General features: G+C 55.8%; 10 protein-coding genes and 1 non-coding gene across 11 annotated transcripts; 6 read left to right on the top strand and 5 right to left on the bottom strand.

Annotated features, from left to right (window-relative positions):
* Positions 1-652: 652 nt before the first annotated feature.
* On the top strand, positions 653-1,869 carry BO95DRAFT_362138 (putative metallo-beta-lactamase domain protein; the record flags this gene model as incomplete). Its single annotated transcript, XM_025582565.1, has 4 exons — positions 653-783; positions 946-1,366; positions 1,421-1,606; positions 1,675-1,869. The coding sequence occupies 4 exons, from the start codon at positions 653-655 to the stop codon at positions 1,867-1,869; spliced, it is 933 nt and encodes a 310-aa protein (XP_025442519.1).
* Positions 1,870-2,058: 189 nt separating this feature from the next.
* On the bottom strand, positions 2,059-2,991 carry BO95DRAFT_431550 (uncharacterized protein; the record flags this gene model as incomplete). Its single annotated transcript, XM_025585016.1, has 1 exon — positions 2,059-2,991. One exon carries the CDS (start codon positions 2,989-2,991, stop codon positions 2,059-2,061), a length of 933 nt encoding a protein of 310 aa, XP_025442518.1.
* A 582-nt stretch (positions 2,992-3,573) lies between these two features.
* BO95DRAFT_463350 (putative haloacid dehalogenase-like hydrolase) lies at positions 3,574-4,749 on the top strand (the record flags this gene model as incomplete). Its single annotated transcript, XM_025588988.1, has 5 exons — positions 3,574-3,713; positions 3,838-3,870; positions 3,938-4,147; positions 4,248-4,410; positions 4,519-4,749. 5 exons carry the CDS (start codon positions 3,574-3,576, stop codon positions 4,747-4,749), a joined length of 777 nt encoding a protein of 258 aa, XP_025442517.1.
* Positions 4,750-4,789: 40 nt separating this feature from the next.
* Positions 4,790-6,993, bottom strand: BO95DRAFT_442365 (zinc knuckle domain protein). The gene is made up of 2 exons (XM_025586406.1): positions 5,949-6,993; positions 4,790-5,876 (listed from the first exon to the last, which is right to left on the bottom strand). Exons 1-2 carry the CDS (start codon positions 6,963-6,965, stop codon positions 5,007-5,009), a joined length of 1,887 nt encoding a protein of 628 aa, XP_025442516.1. The 5' UTR covers positions 6,966-6,993; the 3' UTR covers positions 4,790-5,006.
* A 1,191-nt stretch (positions 6,994-8,184) lies between these two features.
* On the top strand, positions 8,185-8,891 carry BO95DRAFT_362134 (ORMDL family protein; the record flags this gene model as incomplete). The annotated part of the gene is made up of 3 exons (XM_025582564.1): positions 8,185-8,317; positions 8,419-8,777; positions 8,844-8,891. The coding sequence occupies 3 exons, from the start codon at positions 8,185-8,187 to the stop codon at positions 8,889-8,891; spliced, it is 540 nt and encodes a 179-aa protein (XP_025442515.1).
* A 1,128-nt stretch (positions 8,892-10,019) lies between these two features.
* On the top strand, positions 10,020-11,152 carry BO95DRAFT_120790 (uncharacterized protein). The gene has a single exon (XM_025580442.1). The coding sequence runs from the start codon at positions 10,132-10,134 to the stop codon at positions 10,702-10,704; it is 573 nt and encodes a 190-aa protein (XP_025442514.1). The 5' UTR covers positions 10,020-10,131; the 3' UTR covers positions 10,705-11,152.
* A 145-nt stretch (positions 11,153-11,297) lies between these two features.
* On the bottom strand, positions 11,298-12,887 carry BO95DRAFT_412744 (glycoside hydrolase family 71 protein; the record flags this gene model as incomplete). Its single annotated transcript, XM_025584259.1, has 4 exons — positions 11,298-11,860; positions 11,935-12,066; positions 12,150-12,681; positions 12,753-12,887. The coding sequence occupies 4 exons, from the start codon at positions 12,885-12,887 to the stop codon at positions 11,349-11,351; spliced, it is 1,311 nt and encodes a 436-aa protein (XP_025442513.1). The 3' UTR covers positions 11,298-11,348.
* A 732-nt stretch (positions 12,888-13,619) lies between these two features.
* BO95DRAFT_514109 (2EXR domain-containing protein) lies at positions 13,620-14,789 on the bottom strand (the record flags this gene model as incomplete). The annotated part of the gene is made up of 2 exons (XM_025591655.1): positions 13,620-14,364; positions 14,433-14,789. The coding sequence occupies 2 exons, from the start codon at positions 14,787-14,789 to the stop codon at positions 13,861-13,863; spliced, it is 861 nt and encodes a 286-aa protein (XP_025442512.1). The 3' UTR covers positions 13,620-13,860.
* A 1,086-nt stretch (positions 14,790-15,875) lies between these two features.
* BO95DRAFT_t135 lies at positions 15,876-15,946 on the top strand. Its single transcript has one exon. It is a non-coding gene; the product is annotated as a tRNA-His (tRNA).
* Positions 15,947-16,226: 280 nt separating this feature from the next.
* Positions 16,227-18,555, top strand: BO95DRAFT_514108 (uncharacterized protein). Its single transcript, XM_025591654.1, has 2 exons — positions 16,227-16,367; positions 16,431-18,555. The coding sequence occupies exons 1-2, from the start codon at positions 16,259-16,261 to the stop codon at positions 18,305-18,307; spliced, it is 1,986 nt and encodes a 661-aa protein (XP_025442511.1). The 5' UTR covers positions 16,227-16,258; the 3' UTR covers positions 18,308-18,555.
* A 104-nt stretch (positions 18,556-18,659) lies between these two features.
* On the bottom strand, positions 18,660-19,459 carry BO95DRAFT_442363 (uncharacterized protein). Its single transcript, XM_025586405.1, has one exon. It carries the CDS (start codon positions 19,448-19,450, stop codon positions 18,941-18,943), a length of 510 nt encoding a protein of 169 aa, XP_025442510.1. The 5' UTR covers positions 19,451-19,459; the 3' UTR covers positions 18,660-18,940.

Below are 19,459 nucleotides of genomic sequence, written 5' to 3'. Positions count from 1 at the left end.
TAATGACATGACTAGTTGCACCATGTGCTATGACCAGCGTCTTGCATTTGTGCGAGCGTGATTTCTTTTTGTGTGGGTGGACGAGGTTGTGGCTGTGAATTTTGTTATACCATGTATCCATTTGCTGTCGTGTAGTGATGCGCTACATATTGACTTGATTTGATGCGGTGACTGGAGTGTGAGTGTAGAGTGGCTCTAGCCTCTAGTTGATAATTGTTAGTTGCAGTTAGTGTCAGGTCATAAGTAGCAGCCAGGCTTTATGCATGGCGACTGTAGCTATCCATGATTGCCGTTAGCTTATCGGTTTGTGGTTGCTGGCATGGGGGGGGGGTTGGGGTTAGAGTATGAGAAGAATGGGGGGGGGGGGAAGAGGGATAAGGGGGGGTTGCATGTCAATTCCCCAACTACCTAGTAGTAGTTAGTAGTAGTCATGATGACATGGAGACTCCAACCGCCATGGACCTGCCATGGCTCTCAGCTCTATCGTGTTTGATGGGTGTTTGAACCACGGAAATGTTCCGTATGCGGGGTAATCAACACGAAGTATAAGACCCTTAAGACCTTCCCTCCCCTCTCCCCTCTCCCCTCATCAAGTATTCCATCCCATCCTCAACCTCGTTTCAATAACTACTAAGTTACATACCTATGCACCATGCCAGATTCACCCCCATCATCTCTCGACTTCATCGTCTGCTCAACATGCGGCACGCAATTCCCCACCACCTCGCCCCCACCCAACTGCAAGATCTGCGATGATCCCCGCCAATTCATCCCTCCAACGGGGTATGTACAGTATACGTATACAGTGTCTACCTCCCCTTCCAAGTTCCCCAGCATTCACCAACACCAGCACATCACCCAGAGTCCCAGAGCCACCCAGAAGTTCTAACAAACCAGACAATCCTGGACAACCCTCCGCGCCCTCCGCCACCATCCAAACCCCAGCACAAACCAATCCCAAACCCAGACCCAGACCCATGAGCCCCACCAACCCTACCACAACGAATTCCACCCCCTCCAGCCCAGCACCGACCCCAAAACCGACCTAACCACATCCTCCCTCCTCGCAATCCACACCGTCCCCAAACTCGCCATCGGCCAGCGCGCCTTCCTCTGCCGGACCCGCCGCGGCAACATCCTGTGGGACTGCATCCCGTTCCTGGACGACGCCACGATCGCCCAAATCGAGGCGCTGGGCGGGCTGCGGGCCATCGTCATCTCGCATCCGCACTACTACGCCACGCATCTGGAGTGGGCGCGCGCGTTCCGGTGTCCGGTCTTTTTGGCCGCGGAGGATGCGGAGTGGGTTGTTCGGCGGGGGGAGGAGCAGGTGTTTTGGGTGGGGGGGCGGTTGGATTTGGGGGAGGTTTTGGGGAGGGACGTAGAGGAGGAGGGGGGTAGGGGTGAGGGTCAGGGGGAGGGTTTAGGTGAGCTGGAGGTGATCAAGACCGGCGGCCATTTCCCGGGCAGTACGGTGCTGTGGTGGCGGGCATTGCGGACGCTGCTCATTGCGGATACGATCGGGACGGTGCCGAGTGGGATCTATCATGTCGACCGACTGCCGGGGACGGCGTCGTTTACGTTCCTGTGGTCGTATCCGAATATGGTTGGTCGCCTTTGTTGCCGGTGCTTCATCCTTCTTGGGGGGGTTTGCTGACTTGGACCTGACGGTAGATTCCCTTGCCGCCGGATGAGGTGCTGAATATCTGGAAGGCGATCAAGCACACCGACTTTGATTCGACGTATGGCGCTTTCGTGGGGATGCATACGCACGGGGATAGCAAGAAACGCGTTCTGGAGAGTGCTAAGATCTTCGTCCGGGCTATGGGGTATCTGGATCATGCCATTCATAAGGAATTCTGTTTGTGACAAAGCATCTAAGGTATACACTGAGCGCGGCTCTCTTCGTTATTGTACAGTACAATCATACCAGGTCCCTGTCATGGCGGGTGCATGAATGCTCTCTCACACAGCACGGGAAGCCTGTGTACTCTAAGGTACAGTTCAGTTAATGATACTTACATCTTTGACCTGACAACACTCGGCACACCCACTACCCTAAACTTCGGTATACGGCCTCATAGAAGTCTGCAATCCAGGAGCAACAGTGGGAGCGTTGTTCTCTTCATTCTCCGCGGGTCCAGCACCAGGACGCTGCGTCGCCGTGGCCAACCAGCTCAACTCCACCCCATCGCTGATGGGGAACTGGCCCGGATAACTGTCCACCGAGCACGCCGGCTGCAAGCGGTCCATCGTCTCCTCGACGACGACGGGCTCGGCGCGGTGGTGCGCGGGCACCTCATTACTCTCTGGCGCGACGACCGAGACCATCGACCACGGCTGGCTCAAGACGCTGAACCGCAATCGCTCCGTCATGAACCCGGAATAGCGGATGTGGGGCAGCACGATACTCTGGCGGCGATCCGACCCCAATGACAGACTCCTCCTGAGGGTGGCCGAGTAGATCGAGTCACTCATCCGCGGCGGGTAGACGACGTTCTGCTGCTGCTGCTGCTGGTGCACCTCAACCACTGAATTCGCAGTCTTGCTGCCAATGGCGGAGTGGCTAGTCACGGCGCTGTCTCCTCGACTACGTTTCACTGGGCGGTTGGACGGCCGCAGGGAGAGGATGCTCGCAGCAGGCAGTGGCCGTTTCGGTCGGAGCGAGGAGCCGCTTACTCGCTCGGTGGCCGTGGGGGACGTCGCTAGACTCTGCATCGCCTGCGTGTCGGCGGTGGAATGGCGCGGATGCGCTTCGGGGTCATCGGGGTGGGAGGGGTCGGCGGGCTCGAGGCCCAGGATGAGGGAGCTGAGGTGAATGATGCGGCGCTCTTTGCGGTGGATGGACTGGCAGAGGCCGTGGCGATGGGACAGCTCGGACGACGGGTCGATGTCACGGAGAAATGCCACGAACAGTAGCAGGTTGAGCATCAGGATGGTGGCCGTGAGATGGAGGGCGCGAGTGAGGCTGGCACCCGGGGCAGAGGCCATTTTCGTGATGGACGATCGAGCAGGTCGGTTGGGGGTTGTAAATGTGGCGATCGGGAGAGGGGGTGGTGAGATGAAAAAGATAGTAAATGCTTCCATGGTGTGGTTTCGAGGTTATTTTGTTTTAAGGGAGGCAGGATTTGGGAATGGTGGTGGTGGTGGTGGTGGTGGGAGTGGCAGTGAGGAGGAGGTGCATCGGCATTGCAGGAAGGAACCACCCTGTGGTTTGGTCCTTACATGCTGATTTTCTTCAATGGACATGATGAAGATGGATGATGAATATCTGCATTCTGAAGTAGTGCAGAGGAGACACGAATCCAATATTCACCATGCAGCACTTGTGTATAGTAGTTGTGTATGGTTATTGTCTCCGCATTCCATCGACGATGACTTTTCTTTATCTTATCGGCGGCTGCGGAGCCACTCGGACCCGCAAACGTCAGACTTTCTCCCCTCCTCTCTTCCTACTCTCCCTCTCCACTCTCTCCGTCTCCAACATCCTGAACTATCCTGGACTGACTCACAATCTTATCGGATTCAATGCTCCTCTCTCCCTTCAATTCATTGCGTCTCTACCATCGCTTCATGGCTACTCTCTCCTCCGCAGCAGCCCCGCAATCTCCCCTGCGTCAACGGCGCTTCGCTCCTCTCAATGCGGAGAACTCGCGAGATTCCTCCGCACCCGCGCTGAGGGGCATCGTCTTCGATGTCGACGGCACATTATGGTGAGTTTTCAGGTTATCTTTGCTTCATCCTATGCTTCTTTCTCTTCTAAACCATTTACTCTATTCCTCCTCCTGCCCCTCCTTTCCCTCAGCCAACCCAATCAATCTAACAAACCACGCAAAGCCTCCCCCAAAACTACATGTTCGCCGAGATGCGGTAACCTCAACCCCTCCCCCCGGCGCATACTTGTCCAACTCCACCCATCCTAAACCTCCACAAATAGAGCCGTCCTCAACATCGACAAGAAAACCGACATCCTCCACCACATCGCCAGCCTCCCCACCGCCTCCGCCCAAATCGAAGCCGCCGACAAGATCAAGGCCATCGAACGCGAAGCCATGCGCCACCAGCAACCGCAACCGGGGCTGGTGGATCTGATGGATTATCTGGAGCAGAGGGGAATTCGACGGGCGTTGTGCACGAGGAATTTTGAGTATGCATTGCTTTTCTCCCGCTCGCTCTGTGCTTTCCCATCTCTCGTCTTGGGGCTTTGGCATGGCATAGGCTGACTACGGTGGCATGGAAACGAATAGGGCCCCCGTGACGAATCTCCTGCAGAATCATCTCCCGGCTCATGTGTTTCTGCCGATCATCACCCGCGAGACGCCTGGGTTGATGCCCAAGCCGGATCCGGCGGGGATTCTGCATATCGCGAGGGAGTGGGGGTTGGAGGATGGCGGGGAGGGGTTGATTATGGTGCGTTATTCGGCTTGGCCCTCTGCCTTGATGTGTGCAAGGGTTGTATGAAGGGCAGGGCTGAGTGATACGAACTGATTGTTTTGCTAATGTTGCATCCGTGGTTAGGTCGGAGATAGCCTCGATGATATGACGGCCGGGCATACGGCGGGAGCCGCGACCGTGCTCCTCCTCAACGACCACAATGCTCATTTGAGAGACCACGAGCATACCGATCTCTGCATTGAGCGCTTAGATGAGCTGGTTGACATTTTGGGCCGTGGATTTGTCGGTCACAGAGGTGGGAACAAAGTTCCCGCGACCGATGCACCCACGGCCGCGGCGGCATCGGCTCAATGATTTAGATCAATAAAGAGAAGGACAATGGCTTTTTGTGGCATCTGTACATAATGCTTTGCGAGAAAGGACCTGCCCTGGCTCCTTTTCGTCTGGGGAATTGATACTAAGACAAACAGATAAAAGAAAGATAATCATCCCGGGGTATTTTTTTTACAAAGTACGCAAACATGCATCTATCCCCGCAGCCACTCGTAGAGGGGGTATTAGTCGTGTCAACTCAATCAACCATTCACATCCTGCATCAATCACAGGCCTTCTTACCAGCGCCGCGGCGGACGGTACGCATCTCCACCGGACCCTCCCCCTCCTCTCTTCCCACCCCGACCACCACCGCGTCCTCCGCCGCCGCCTCTGGCCGGACGCGAGGGCGCGGGTGGCGGTCTCGCATTTCGACCCCCGGACGAGGGTTGGTAACTATCTCTGCCTCTTCCACCACCACCGCCGCCGCCACGACCACCACGACCCGGACGGCCGTTCGGCGACAGAGACCGCTGTCGATAGCCACCACCACCACCACCCGGCGGCGCAATATTTCTGTTGTTCGTGCCGATGCCAGCTCCGAACCGAATATGTCCGCGATTACTGTTGTTGTCGTTACCGCGGTTGACGGGCTGCTGACGCAGCCGACTCATCATGTCGTCGCTGTCGGAGGACGGTGGGCGGTGCTGGTCGGCCCGACCGCGGATCTTCATCCCGCGGGGGCCCGGCGCTTGGCCGCCTCGGGGGCCGCCGCCGCCGCCACGTCGGCTGCTAACCACCGAGTTGGTGTTTGTGATCATGCCCGGGTCAATGCCGTGGAGGGTCCAGGTGGATGAGAGGAGGGGTTTCTTGAGAGAGGGGCAATCGCCGATGAGGTGGCGGTTGCTGCAGCACTTGGCGCAGGAGATCGAGACGAGGACGGGGCCGGACGTTGGGTCGTTCTGGTTGCTGAGCTTCCACATCATGTCGCAGTCGAGTTCGAGGTGGTCGGACGAGCCGCACAGGTCGCATGGGGTCTCAGAGGCGGAGCCTTTCAGGGCGGAGGGGCAGGTGTCGTCGTCGTGGCCGCGCTCGCGACAGCGTTGGCAGCGGCGCCACGTGGGGCATAGGCTGCTTTGGTGTTCGTTCCAGGCATTGCAATGGACGCACTTGTCTCGGGTTAGTTTATCTCTGCGAGCGGGGTGATGGGTGGCTGTGATTTGGGGAGAAAGCAGGCATACCTCCTTCGAAGGACAGACTTCAGCCAGGTGGCCCTCTTGTAAACACTCCGTACAGGCGATCGGGAGCTGGAGATCAATGGCATTGATGTCACGGTCGTAGAACCTGTACTTCGCCTGGAAGTCCATGTCCTCCCGGTGAAGATCGGCGAGGACGGAGGGAGCTGTCGGGTACCTCTGGGAGTATCGGCGGTGTGCATCTTCCTTCGACATCTTCGGGGAGTCGATGAGATCGTCTTGTGCGCCGCGACGTTTGTACCCATTTGTGACCGGCTCGTACTCATCGTCGCCGTCGGGGGTCAGAATGCCATCCTGAGTTTGACCAAGGTTCTGGCCGGGACCCCGCTCGCCGATGTTCAGCAAGATCGAGTCGTCCGCCTCCGAGTCCAACGAGTCCGAATCATCCGAGTCCACCGATCCCTGCATGTGGCTCGATTCCGCAGAGCTCTCCGCCTCGTCTACCTCGCCCTCCTCCATCTCATCGTCGCGATCGGACTTGTTCGGTGCGGCGTGGCCGCGGTCACTGGCCGAGGAAGTCGACGCGCTCCGACTGCGCCAGAACTTGTCATTGACCGCGTCGAACTTCGAAGCAGCCGGCTTCTGGTTCTCTTCGGTCGCATTGCGACTCCCGCGAAGTGACGTCCGAATCGCACTTTTGCTGCCCTTGTTCCAACTGACGGGTGGTGCTGCTGCTGCGCCGGCGGCGGCGGCGGACTGCGGCTTGTCTGCCGCATCACCTTCCTCTTCGGATGAACTGGTGCCCACAGACTCGCTGTCGGAGCCGGAGGAAGACGTCTCGTCGTCGGGATCTACTTCCAGCGAGTTGGCGCTGAAGGTCGCCCCCTGCGGCACAAAATCCTGGACCTTGCGATCGTCCGCGGCGCCATTGCGTCGTTGCCGCTTGCGAGGGTTCGGGTTCGGGTCGTGGGAGCTTTGTCTGGAGGAGCGAACGGAGGAGCCATTCAACTGTCCAACGGCGGCGGTCCGGGAGTCACCGTCATCGGACGGGGGAGCAGACATGCTGCGAGAAGGGAACGTCAGTGGCGAGGGGGGGGGGAGAGTTGGGTTTGAGGATGATGACTGGAGAAGAGTCGAAAGTGCTTTGTGCAACGCGAAGACTCAAGTTGTGAAGCATGATTGGGGAAATTTACGGAAGGCGGTAAGAACCACTGCAGAAGTCCGTCCGCTGTTTCTCTCCTTACCCAATTGGGATGGCACTTTATTATTAGCCCGTAGCATTGCTATTACCTTATCTTATTTTCTTGTTCGATTTTGGTGGTTACGTACTTCCCTATGCATCATTTGCTTCCCAGACTCTTAACTCAACTTATATATGACTTGTAGTTTGACCTGCAGCAGATCGATGAGCGTCTAGAACCATGCCTCTGCATCGATTGCCGAGGAACTAATGACTTCTGTCCGCGTCTGGATTCTTTGCGGACCGACCGTTCGGTCGGTTCGTTTGGCTTTATCTATTCTTAGTTGTCTGTGTCTGTGTCTGTGTCTGTTCTGTTCCGTTCGGTTTCTGTTTCGGTTTTCCATTGACAACCTAAGTCTTCTCTGTCTGTCTGTCTCCTGGAGCTCCTCGGAGATCGGGGCATCTGTCATCTTTTTTTCCCCCCTTCTGCATCTCGGGACGTAGCCATATCGTACTTGGTGTCCTTTTGCTTTGCTAGATTCAGAATCCTTTCCAAGTCCTTATCTGTTTTACATGATTGTAAGATTACTCGCAGTAACATTTTAATTCTGATTCTGCTGAGAGTTGAGCTGGTTAGCAGAATAGAATACAAGCGGTAACGGGAATACGGTACCGGTGCTCCCGTGACCAACCATCCATCATTCGGGGATCCTCTTCAGATCTCGCCGTCGCCTCTAATCGAAAGTCCAGTCGAACATCGGCCATCCCCCATCCTGCTTGCTAACCTACTTACTCTCTAACTATCTCTCTTTCTTACTTTTGTTGTCTGCCTCGATCAAACTACCTCACCCTCTCTTTTCTTTTCCTCTTATTTTCGATTTCTATCCATCCCACTACTTTGAATCCTACTCCTCAACCTGCGACTCTCTCTTTCCTCGTGCCAAGATTCCCTCCTCCTCCTCTTCCGCCTCCTTTCCGACTATCCCCTCCTCCTGCTCTTCCGATAATACCGCCAAAGTGTCTTCTCTACTCGTTCCCCGTGCCATCTCCTTCCCTCCGGAAGTCGACACTGGCCGACACCGGCTGACTCCGGACTCAAATATGTCTTCAGGCAAGGCTGGGCGGAGGAGACGGTCGAGCAGTATCATTTATCAGGAGCCTCCCGAGTCCATCGAGCGGACCAGCGACCAGGCTGCCCTCCCCAATCTGAATGCGAATTGGGTCAATGCTAAGGGTGAGTTTGCACACACACACATGAAGGCGGGCGCGAATCTCAGCGGGCAGTCAAGCACAGAATGAACGAGGTGGCTGACGGTTGGTACGACGACAATCTAGGTGCCTGGACCATTCACTTCGTCTTGATCGTGGCTCTGAAGATCCTCTTCGACATTATTCCTGGTGTCTCGCAAGAAACCTCTTGGACCCTCACCAACATCAGCTATATGTTCGGCTCTTTCCTCATGTTTCACTGGGTGCGGGGCATCCCTTTCGAGTTCAACGCCGGGGCGTACGACAACCTCAACATGTGGGAGCAGATTGACAATGGCGACCAATACACTCCGACCAAGAAGTTCCTGCTCTGCGTGCCCATCTGCCTTTTCCTTCTCAGCACGCATTACACCCACTACGACCTGACGTATTTCACCATCAACTTCCTTGCTACGCTGGGGGTGGTCATCCCGAAGTTGCCCTTTGTGAGTTGGGCCCCACCCACCGTCTCAGGCGGCAGTATCGCAGTACTAACTTTCTTTCTCTGCCAGTCGCACCGTTTGCGAATAGGCCTCTTCTCTGACATCCCTGAGGAGTAGTCGCTCTCTGCTCCGGTTCATCGAATTTCCTTATCTTAATCCAACTCACATGTTCTCATTTTCCAGACTTGTCCTCCTTCCTATCTTTTTTCTCCATTCTTGCTAATATTCTCCACTTGGCGTCTATGTTGTCTTTTCCCTACGTCTCTCGCTGTCATCACCTTCATGTCCCCCTTTTCTTCCACCCACCCCACACTGTCAGCCATCGGGCTAGGACCTCCGTCCACATTTGGGGAAGACCAAGTGGGGCACTCATCTGTCCAATTTGTACCGGTGTGTTTTTCCAGGGTACCTTCCATGCGAAGTGGGGAGGCAAGGACTGTCGGGGGGGGGGTTCCTCGTTCTGCAACTGGAAATTGGGGTGGAAAGACAATTGAATTGTGGTTTCATCTTTGAAGAAGAAAATTGGGCGATGGCGTGGAAAGGGGACGGCGGGCTACACTAGATGAAGAACCCAAAAATAGGGGAGAAACGGAGGGGTTATTGTACTCCTATTCTCCTTGGCTTCCAGATTATCCTCACCATCATCACTACTACACACTACCTACCTACCTACCTATCCCATCCATTATTACTTCCTGGTGCATTGTCTTGGTAGTTCTGTTGTGAGTAGGTCTGCAGGGTCAAGTCCGCGGTTCGAAGATAAGGTAGCCTCGGGGTCACTGATCTGGGAATAGAAAAAGGGGTCGACGCCGTGGACCGATGATAATGATGTTGGTGTCCTTCTGTTTCCTTTGCGAGATTTGGCAAATCTCAACTCTTCAGCGAAGCGGTACACGCGCTTGTGTCGTCTTGGAAGAAGTCGCAGCAGCATGCACTCCGAATTTCGTATTTCAACTCAAAATCAGTTTCGATAATCTCATCCCGGAGAATATCGATCGAAATTCTTTATTCCTCCTAACCGGCACTTGTTGTACTCAGCTCACAATCAACTCAGCTTCTTTATCAATCACGAACCCCCAAATCCCCAAGCCCTTTCCTTTGCACAAAGCCAGAGATAACGAGATTATACAGGAGAACTCCACAACCCCAATTCCATCCCAAAACTATATAAATCCGCGCCAACCATGCCAACACTAAAGCTCCATCCCACTATCCACAAACCCCAACCCCAAATCCCTCGATTTTCCCAAGAAACCTGACTCTCCAAAACTAACCCAAATCCCCCAGTTCCCCCAAGAACTAACCAAAAATTCCCCTCCCCCTCTTTAGCTGCTGCACCCCCAGACCCACCCCCAAAATGTCCTACTCCAGCACCAGCACCCGCACCACCCCCAGCAGCAGCAGCGCTGGCGCCACCATGCTGGACACGGAGATGGCCGGCTACTTTCGATGGCGGCCGTTCCTGGACGCCTGGCCGAGCAAGAGCATCCTCCGGCTGGTCGTGCGGCGGGCCCGCGAGACCACCACCGCGCTGCACTCGGAGGACGGCTGGGCGCGGGCCAGGACCGAGCTCCTCCTCCGCATGCGCCTGCTGCGCGACCGCTACCCCTACCCCGAGGCGCGGCGCTTCGGCGGCGTCATCTTCTGGGACGACCGCATGCGGTTCTACAGAGAGCTGCTGGAGCGGGATTACTTCTCCTTTGAAGCTCCGCCGCCGCCGCCGGGGGGTGGTGGCCAGCAGGTGAACGGCCAGGTGGACGCCGACGCCGACGCCGACACCCGCGGCTTGGAGATGGCGGACTGCGGCGAGGGCCAGGGCGACCCGACGCCTGAGGCGGTGCGCATGGTCGAGGGGTGGTTGTGGATGCTCGAGGATAATGATCCCCAGGGCGGGGTGTGGGGGCTGTTGATGGATCGGGTGGAGGTTTGATTTCCTGGGTCTCCTTGCCCCTTCCTTACCTTACTGTTGAGGTCAGGTGTCTAGTAGAGTAGACTTTGGAGGCTTGTATCCCGGTCGTTGGGTATGGGTGGATAGTGACTAGGTAGCTCGTGTTTCGGGATGCCTTGGGCTGTCTTGATGGTTACCTTCCTAATCTCCCTCGTTTTCGTGGGGAGTTCTAATGTAAGTTTGGAAAAATCAAAAAAATATGTCTGTCGCTGGAGATGGAAGATTCTTCAGTAATGTATAGTTTGAGACTGGTTTTTGCATCGGTCTGCTTTGGATTGAGTATATATGTTTTTTTGTTGTAGGTTGCTTTCTGTAGGGTTTGCCTTCGGGGCCCTATACAAGGGGTGGTGGTATACGAGAAAGGTGGTTAGCCCTAGTTTTTTCGGACTCCGGCTTCAAGCTTTGGTGTAGTTAGTATTCTATCAGCACACACGCGTATGTTATTCAAGTGCAATTACTATTGTAAATTAGATAGCTTATGTGGCATGCAATATAGTCATACAAAGACTCTCATATTCAATTTAAGCAGGTCAGACTAAACCCGATCATCGCGGCATCCTTTCAGCGGCATTCCTAGCTAGCCTCCTAGATTCAATGACCAGGGACAGATACAGCCAACAACACAATTAAAGCCCCGCAACCTTCCCCACATACACGTTGAAGTTGTAATACCTGTTGCACTGGCCCTGCACCGCCAACCCGCCCTGCCCACTCAGAATCGTCTGCCCATTGCGACTGACGGTGAACGTCTGCGGGCCCACCCCCATCGAGACGTTCGACGTCACGATCCCCGCAGGCACCTCGATGCGCACGGGGCCATTCGACCCACTGGTCACCGTCAGCGTCGCCGGGCTGGTCAGCATGGTCGCCACGAAGATACTGTCCCCAAGCATGGAGATCCCGTTCGGGGGTCCGAGGTTGTCCTCTGGGCACGAGACCCCCTTCGGCGTGGGCCGGTACCAGTACACCAGGCTGTCCTTCTCGATCCGCGGGGTGGCGGCCCCGGACTTGTACGCCGCGATGTAGGGCTGGTACAGGTCCCGCCAGGCGTCGTGCGGCATGCCCTTGGCCCACTTGGAGGACCCGTCGTCGCTGTGGTTGGCGGCGTAGGGCCCGATGTAGTGCGATTCGCCGTAGTCTATTTTTCAGTGTGGGTATGTATATAGACAGTGGGGGGCTGTCCTGCTACGGGCTTGTGGGGTATGTGCTTACCATTCCACGAGATGATCTCGACCAAACTGGGCCGGAGACTCAGCATCTGCTCCCACCGAAGGGTCGGCAGGTTCTCGCAGATGAAGACCCAATTCTTGCTGTTGAAGTGGGTGGCGAACCAGGGCGAGACGGCTGTCGCTTTCGTTAACCCAACTGGAACCCTCCTTGCAAGCACATTTTTAAGCCAAGTTAGAGAGTTGCGGCTGAAGACTCACGCGCCATATAAGTCGTTCCGGCCAAGTCCTTGACGAACCGATCATCCCAGATCGTCGTCATCGGACCCCTGATGATGCTATTGCCGCCATCGGTGGGCCAGGCGTACCACGAGAACGCGCCGTCCGCGGCCCGCGCCCGGTTGCTGGACGCCTCGGCCGGATCCTGCAGGTTCGGGAGCGCGTGGATCGCATGCGAGGTGCCCTGCTTCACGGGGCCCCAGTTGAAGCTGTCGCCCACGAAGGTGCTCACCACCGCGCCGCCCCGGTACTGCATCTGCGCCGGGTGGCTGGCGTACTGCTGCATGTAGGCGGTGATCTTGGCCGTGTCGCCGTTCGTCCAGTACGCGAAGTCGAAGGAGATGAAGACCTTGAAGCCGACCTGCTGCGCCGCCTGGTAGGCCAGCGCCAGTTGGGTTGGGGTGTACTTGTCGATGCTGGCGCAGTTGAGCGCGAAGGCGTCGATGCCGATCGCTTGCGCCGCTTGCATGTCGGCGATCCAGTCCTCGACTTGGTAGTTCTCGACGATCCCGACCTGTGGATATGGGGATTTAGCTTTGATGAGATGGACTTGACTAGTGGAAGGGGCGAGACACTTTGACGTACCATGAAGTGGGCAAAGACATATCGGTCTGAGGCCTGGGGCTCATCGCGTTCAACTTCGACAGTGGGGAAACCCCAGACTGGTTGAAGAGTGCCTAGCACAAGGACGACCAGTTGTAGAAAAGTATTCCAGATCATGCTTGCTTCTTCAAGTAGCTGTTCAAAACTTGAGGTGCTCCCTCATTTCCTGGGGAAAGAGCCCAACCCCGGGCTTTTATGTTGATACACTCGCCATTCTCCCCCGGTTTGTGCCATTGAGCAAAAGGGAAGCACATTTCCCCTCCTTTTCTTCATCCCGGAGCACATTCATCGTCGTTCACCTCAACCAGAACATCTTAGAGGCTCGAGATTGGAGTCGATGAGACCGGTGCAACCCATGGCTGCACCTCAGAAATTAAGGTTATGCGCGATGCTGAACCACGTGAGATGCTGCAAACCGTCCGAGCTCTTCTTCCCACGGGCGATTCTCGATCCTACAGTAACACTCGGAGATTTAGTCTTCCAATTGACCAACGCTGGCAAGCTTCTGACCTGGTCACATTCATCGTTGCGGCTCGGCAGCGGCAAACAGTGACAAGTGACAAGTGACAAGACTGTAAGTTATGCAGTACCTGCCCATGTCAAGGTACGAGCCGAGCCGCTTTTCCGCATTGACGTCTTCCATGGACAACGTCCTCTAGCTTCGCAGACAAAAGTCCGGACTCAAAGCAAACGTGTGCGTTTGTCGCGATGCAACAAACCTGTTTTACTTGCGTTTTACTTGCTTCGCAGAGCTCTCAATTGGCGGTCTGGAGCTGAAACTTCCCACGATCCGACGACATGCTCAAATGTCACTACCTAGTCTTCACGGCATTGCCGTCGTGCATGCAAGCCGTGTACGACGTCGGCTCGACTGCATCAGGCGAAGGGCGTAAGACAACTACGGACGAGAATTGGCTTTGACGTCGGACCCAAATGCTCAGTGTTTGCTTGTGTAGGGACTGGCATGTCGCAACTACTGTACATCAACCCCAGTGACCAGTCAACGGCCTAGATACACCTTGCAGAGGAATGAAACCACCCCAACCACAGCAAGTGCCCACGGACTTCATGCCCCAGCATCAGCAGCTTCTCACGTACGCTGTCTGGCAACACGGATAAGCTGGACCCTAAAATCCCTGTGAACCGAAGGGTTCCACTCCCTGAAGAGCGCAGTCAACGAAGGCTGGGTTCCGAGCATGACCGTACTCAGCTTCTCCAAGTCGGGGTCGTTCTCTTGGTTGTTGCTGCTGCCGCTGGCTTCCCATTCCATTTCACGGTTCGCTGGAACCCACCTCCCCTTCAGCGTGGCTTCCGATACCTCGAATCTCCACGGCTGTTTCCCTTCCATCGCATCGCTCTCAAATTGTCTCTCGTCATCCTCCTGTTCATGGACAACCAGGTACACCGCTTTCACGCCCCGCCATCGGAAAAAGGCGCCGACCAGGCTCCCCGGATGTTCCTGGAGCAGCCTCATCAGCACCGCCACCGACCGCAGCGCCCGCTCGGGGGCCGGAAAGGTGATGAACGTCGGTTCTCGTGCTACTACTCCACCCACTTCGCGGTATCCGGGCACACTCTCCGCCTTGCGTTTCTCCTGGATGAACCCATCCCACAGCTCGCGGGGACGTAGAGGGTGTCGGTCTCCGGGGAGAAGGGACGAACGAGGATGTGGTGGTGGTGGTGGTGGTGGTGGGACGGGGACTTTTTCGGTCTCATCCACGACGAGAGAGTCTCCGCGTTTTGCTTGCCCACCCAGCACAGGGCGGTCCCGCGAGCCTCCCAGTTGACGAACAAGTGCGGGAGCTCGACCGTGCGAGGGCGCACTTGGCCGTGCTGGACGTCGATGCTCTGGGGCACCACCGCCGCGAGGGTGTCGTAGGCGTGGGTAGTCTGGCGCTGGCGCTGGCTGTAGAAGTAGAGGGGCTGGTCGATGAGCTCGGGTAGGGCTTCCTCCCAGATCTTGAGACGAAGCTCAGCGGGCAGCTTTGGGAACTTGGGGAAGGAACTTCTTGTTGCCATCGCTCTGGTGAAATGTGTTCGAGACTGTTGTGATATGGGGTATAGGCTTGATGGAGTCGGCTCAACAAGACACTCAGTTCACTGAAAGATATCTTACCAGTACGAGTTCCAAGACCGAATAGCGATCAGTCTTGCAGATGTCGTCACTTTTTGATGCACAGCAGTAAATCCAAGCCAACCTTCTTTGAAGATCAGCTAGCAGAATTTGTGAACAGCGTTGAGATGAAGGTACTCAGGGTGATCTGATGCTCCTAGAGTAAGGTAGATAATCAGTGAGAACGGCTTCTTCTTGTAACAGTGGCAGTGGGATCTCACTTCTTCATAACCATGAGAGTGGGTGTTATATTGATGAGAATGATAACTTCTTTCAAGAATGTTTTCTGCACTAAGCTCAGTGGGGACGTGTCCCGCGTCTTCACATGCTATACACATTCACAACAAGAAAGCAATCATTCACTATGGACACGGGCGTAAACTGCCTACAGTCTTGATGGCAACAGTATTTCACCGGTATGAACATCACGTGAGCGATCAACATCTTGCTGAGACCTGAACTCTTCTACATTCTGATGCCCCCATTGCCGGAAACATGCCGACCCGCATCGATCGTTGCTCATGGACCTTATTTTTGATATATGATGCAAAACTGACTGTACTTAGGGTGTCCTTTACTGGATTAATGCGCCAAGACCAGAGAAACGGACCTTTGATAGCAGATGTATAGAGTGTTACCTACATATACCGAGCAGCTCATCAACTGTAGAGGCTGCTGAGGAAGGGTGGAAGGTTTGGGGTTGATAGACATGTATGTACTTCAACATCCATGTATATGGCTGGATGAAGGTACTACGCCAGGCTAATTTGTGAGTTGAGGTTGCCACCACGCCGTCCATCTGGCTACCAGAAGCAAGAATCAAATATACACACACCTGTACACATACAGATTTCCAGAGACCTGAGCATGGTAATTGGCAAAAGGCCGACTAATGGGCACTGATGTGCACTATATTATGTATACCTATGCAACAGTCTGGCATCAAAGTTTGTACACAAGACTCTAAAATTGAGGCCAACATTACAACAACAGGTGCTGTGGTCTAGTGGTATGACGTCACGTTGTGGCCGTGCCAGCCCCGGTTCGATTCCGGGCAGCGCCACTTCTTTTTTGGTATGCTTTCTTTTTACTTCTCTGCCATACTCTATGACATTTGAAGATAATTGCATTCGAAGATAATTGGTCATACCATTGTCCAACAAGCTGTTCGGAACTTGATTTATCTCATACTTATATACACAAATACAACTGGCTACATGCAATGCGGCAGAAGCAAACACGTCCGATGCGGCTATCGATAAGCGCCGCGTTTCTTTGACCGGCTATCAGCCTTTATCGGCGCGATTCTTTCTCTCCGCGCATCGCAGCTCTTCCTCTCCAATCTTCACATACATCATCCTCTGCAGCTATTTTGATGGCTATCCTAGAAGGTGCAGAGGCATCTATGCCTCTCTATCGCCCTGCTAAGCCGCTTCCCTTCGAGCTGGTCCAGCACTCTGGCATTTTCCTCGAAGAGAAGCTATGTATGTCTCGCTCGACACAGTCCATCTACTTCTTTGTTTGCGAATGCTCACATTTTCTACCAGATACACAAGCTCTTAACTTTCTATTAGAAATCCTCACTGCCGGTACCATTGCTTCCATGCCAGCATTCGTTCCACCTCCTCAGCACCTGGCTGTCGCCGCGACCTTCCTTGTACACCCCTCTACGACCACTCGCGCAAAGACAGCCGAGGAGGAAGAAGCCCCCAATGCATCCCTCCGTCTCCTCCGCCTCACAAACGCGCTCGTTGGGCCCAGAGCCGCCAAGTTCGGCCTCGCGTTCTCCTTCACGCACTTCGAAACATCTCGCCATGGCCGCCGACGTCGCGGGGCCGACGACGCGCCCACCTCGCCGGATGCGACAGAGGATATCATGACGCCGATAAACCTCGACCTGGGGGAATCACAATCCATCTGGTCCCGTGCGGAGGACTTCTGGCATGCCGTCGGCTGGGCTTTCAACTGCTCTGTTCTACACCACGAGCGCTGGGAACACTGGCGGATCTGGCTCGAGTTCATGTGCGAGGTGCTCGAAGGTGACTGGAATGAGCGACATAAACAGTGGACAGAGATCAAGGACTCCAGCACGAACGCCGTCGAGGTGAACGTTGCGAAGCGCAGGTCAAAGACCAGGGCCAAAGAGAATGATGCAGCCGATCAGATACTCAAAGACAGCCTCATCGTGCGCTACATCGAAGGCGCTAGCGCCACCTACGGCCGGAATCGTCGAATCGTGAAATCTATCTTCGCCGATGGCCGGGCTACAACCTCCAACGAGTTCCGCGTGGTCTTTGAGAATGAACTCAAGCATGGCAAACACAAGAAGTCCAGCCACAATAGCAAGAAGCGCGGGATGCAGGTCAACATCGACGCAGAAGAGTATGGGGACTATCTGACCGACGAGGAGGAGGACGAAGACAGTGTTGACGCCGACGACACCACCACGACAGATGACATTATTGTCGAAGACGCCGAGCCACGGCCGCAACAAGGACGCGGCCGTGGTCGTGGTCGTGGTCGTGGTCGCGGCGGCGCAGGGACTCCAGCCTCGTCGAGACGAGACGGTGGTGGTGGTGTTGCCCTCCGGCAATCGAAACGAGCCCGACGAGGTACTCGCCCGCAAGAAACTCGCCCAGAACCCACCATCTTCACCACTCCGGCAAATTTCCTGACGCCCGACAACTACGGCACGCCTACAGGCACGTTCAAATACTCCAATCCTACCTCTCAACGCTATGTCCCGGACGACCAGATCCCCCCCGGCCACCTCGCCACCATGCACGCCGACCCCTGCACCCTCGGCGGCATGCGCTCGCTCACCCTCCGCCAGCGCCTCCTGCACCTCCTCTCCACCGTCTCCGAAACCATCCCCGAACACTTCATCCCGCTCGAAGAGCTGTATCATCTCTTCGCCGAGAACATCCGCCACCTGCCCCTCCCCTCGTACCAGGCCTTCATCAGCCCCACCGCCCTCCCGCACTTCCCCCCGGCCGCCCTCACCACCCTCTGCGAGTACCTGCTCTTCCGCATGCGCGAGTCCGCCGCCCCCGACACGGCGGACGAGTACCTCAGCCAAGCGAAGCTGGAATACTGCTTCCTGCCCTACGGGGCGAACACGAACTCTCCCGCCGACAACGCCAAGATCTCCATCACCCTGGAGACGCTGATCATCCTGCTCGCCGACAACGACATGCTGACCGTGACCCCGGCGCTGAAGGAGGCCGTCGGCGAGGGGATCATGGCCCGCGAGCAGCGTCCGATCCTTGATGGGAGGAAGAAGCGCGAGGCCGACCTGCATGCGGGCGACATCGAGTGGGCGTGGCTGTTGGAGAGCGGGCGGAGGCTGTGGTTCCTGGTCGAAGAGATCATTCCGCTGACGCAGGGGAATGAGGATCATGGGATGACGGTTGCCACGGTTTGAAAGGCTTGGTTCCCAGTGAGAAGACTGATTGTGGGTGGTGGTCCTAAGCGTTTGCATCTGCGAGTCGGGCAATTGTAATTTGTCTTGTCGTGCCTAGCCTGTGTTTGTTGATCGTGTTTGTCTCTTCTTGTTGTTGTTGTTGTCTTTTATATTCCGGGCGAATTAACCTAGGAAGTGCTTCTTCTCGAATAGTCGGATAGATACCCTGTTGTTGTGATTGTAGCAGAGCTGATGTTTCTTGATTTGAGGATCTGAATTACATTTTTAATTCTCGTTCTTCCCTTTACTTATCATTCATCTGAAGAAAACTTTCGTACTACAGACCCCACCAAGCCAGGGTTCCTTTCCAACTGGACCAGTCAACGAAAGCAAAAACCAACAAACCGCATACTAAATGCACATCAATTCCCAAATAGTAGCTATCATGCCGACAGCCAAAAAAAAACGGGTATAAAATAAGGAACATCCTCAGTAAGCTAAATCCCCTCCATCGATCCATCACTAGATCTCCCAAAACATCCACCAGATCTTAGCCAACCGCTACCTACCAACTACATTTCCAAGCACATCCCCAGCGCAGACGCATTCCGAGAAAGCTAAACAGGCACAGTGAGTTTTCTCCAAGTGACAAGATCAAGGCGCAGGCCGCGGCCCAATAATCTGCCTCCGGGCGCCGCCGACCCCGAGTCCGGGGCCGCCGCGGTTCTGGTTGTCGCCGCCCATGTAGCCGTACTGGTGGACGTCCCAGGCGCCCTGGCCGGGGCCGGAGCCCAGCGAGCCGTCGCGGAGTCCCCGGGCGGCGGCCTCCTGGGTCTGCTTCTGGCTCTCCTCCCACTCGCGCTGGCGCTCGCGCTCGCGCTCCATCTCGCGCTCCAGCAGGGACTTGGAGGCCCAGCCGCCGGCCTTGGTCTTCTGCTGGGCGGCGAGGCGGCGGTTGTTCTCGGCGTCGACCTCGGCGGTCGTCGTGTAGTCGGCCGGGCGGTGGGTGGTCGGTTTTGGGGAGGTGGGGGGGTTGTTGGTGGTGAGGAAGCGGTCGACTCTTGTTGAGGGGGAGGCAGGCACGGGGACGGGGACGGGTTTGCGGATGGGGGATTGAGGCGGAGAGGTGTAGGTTGCTGGATCGGGGAGAGGACGCGGGGGCATTGCCGGGGG

This window comes from Aspergillus brunneoviolaceus, assembly GCF_003184695.1.
Source record: "Aspergillus brunneoviolaceus CBS 621.78 unplaced genomic scaffold BO95scaffold_31, whole genome shotgun sequence".
In the NCBI taxonomy this organism is placed as follows: Eukaryota; Fungi; Ascomycota; class Eurotiomycetes; order Eurotiales; family Aspergillaceae; genus Aspergillus; species Aspergillus brunneoviolaceus.
The sequence above is the reverse complement of the archived record's forward strand: the minus strand, read 5'-3'. Positions and strand labels throughout refer to the sequence as shown.

Bases quoted from the DNA above. Each gene is read 5' to 3' on its own strand.
- BO95DRAFT_120790 (XM_025580442.1), top strand. From the start codon at position 10,132: ATGTCCTACTCCAGCACCAGCACCCGCACCACCCCCAGCAGCAGCAGC.
- BO95DRAFT_514108 (XM_025591654.1), top strand. From the start codon at position 16,259: ATGGCTATCCTAGAAGGTGCAGAGGCATCTATGCCTCTCTATCGCCCT. The intron at 16,368-16,430 runs GTATGTCTCGCT...ATTTTCTACCAG, and splicing joins TTTCCTCGAAGAGAAGCTAT to ATACACAAGCTCTTAACTTT.
- BO95DRAFT_442365 (XM_025586406.1), bottom strand. From the start codon at position 6,965: ATGTCTGCTCCCCCGTCCGATGACGGTGACTCCCGGACCGCCGCCGTT. The intron at 5,877-5,948 runs GTATGCCTGCTT...ACCCGAGACAAG, and splicing joins AAGTCTGTCCTTCGAAGGAG to TGCGTCCATTGCAATGCCTG.
- BO95DRAFT_442363 (XM_025586405.1), bottom strand. From the start codon at position 19,450: ATGCCCCCGCGTCCTCTCCCCGATCCAGCAACCTACACCTCTCCGCCT.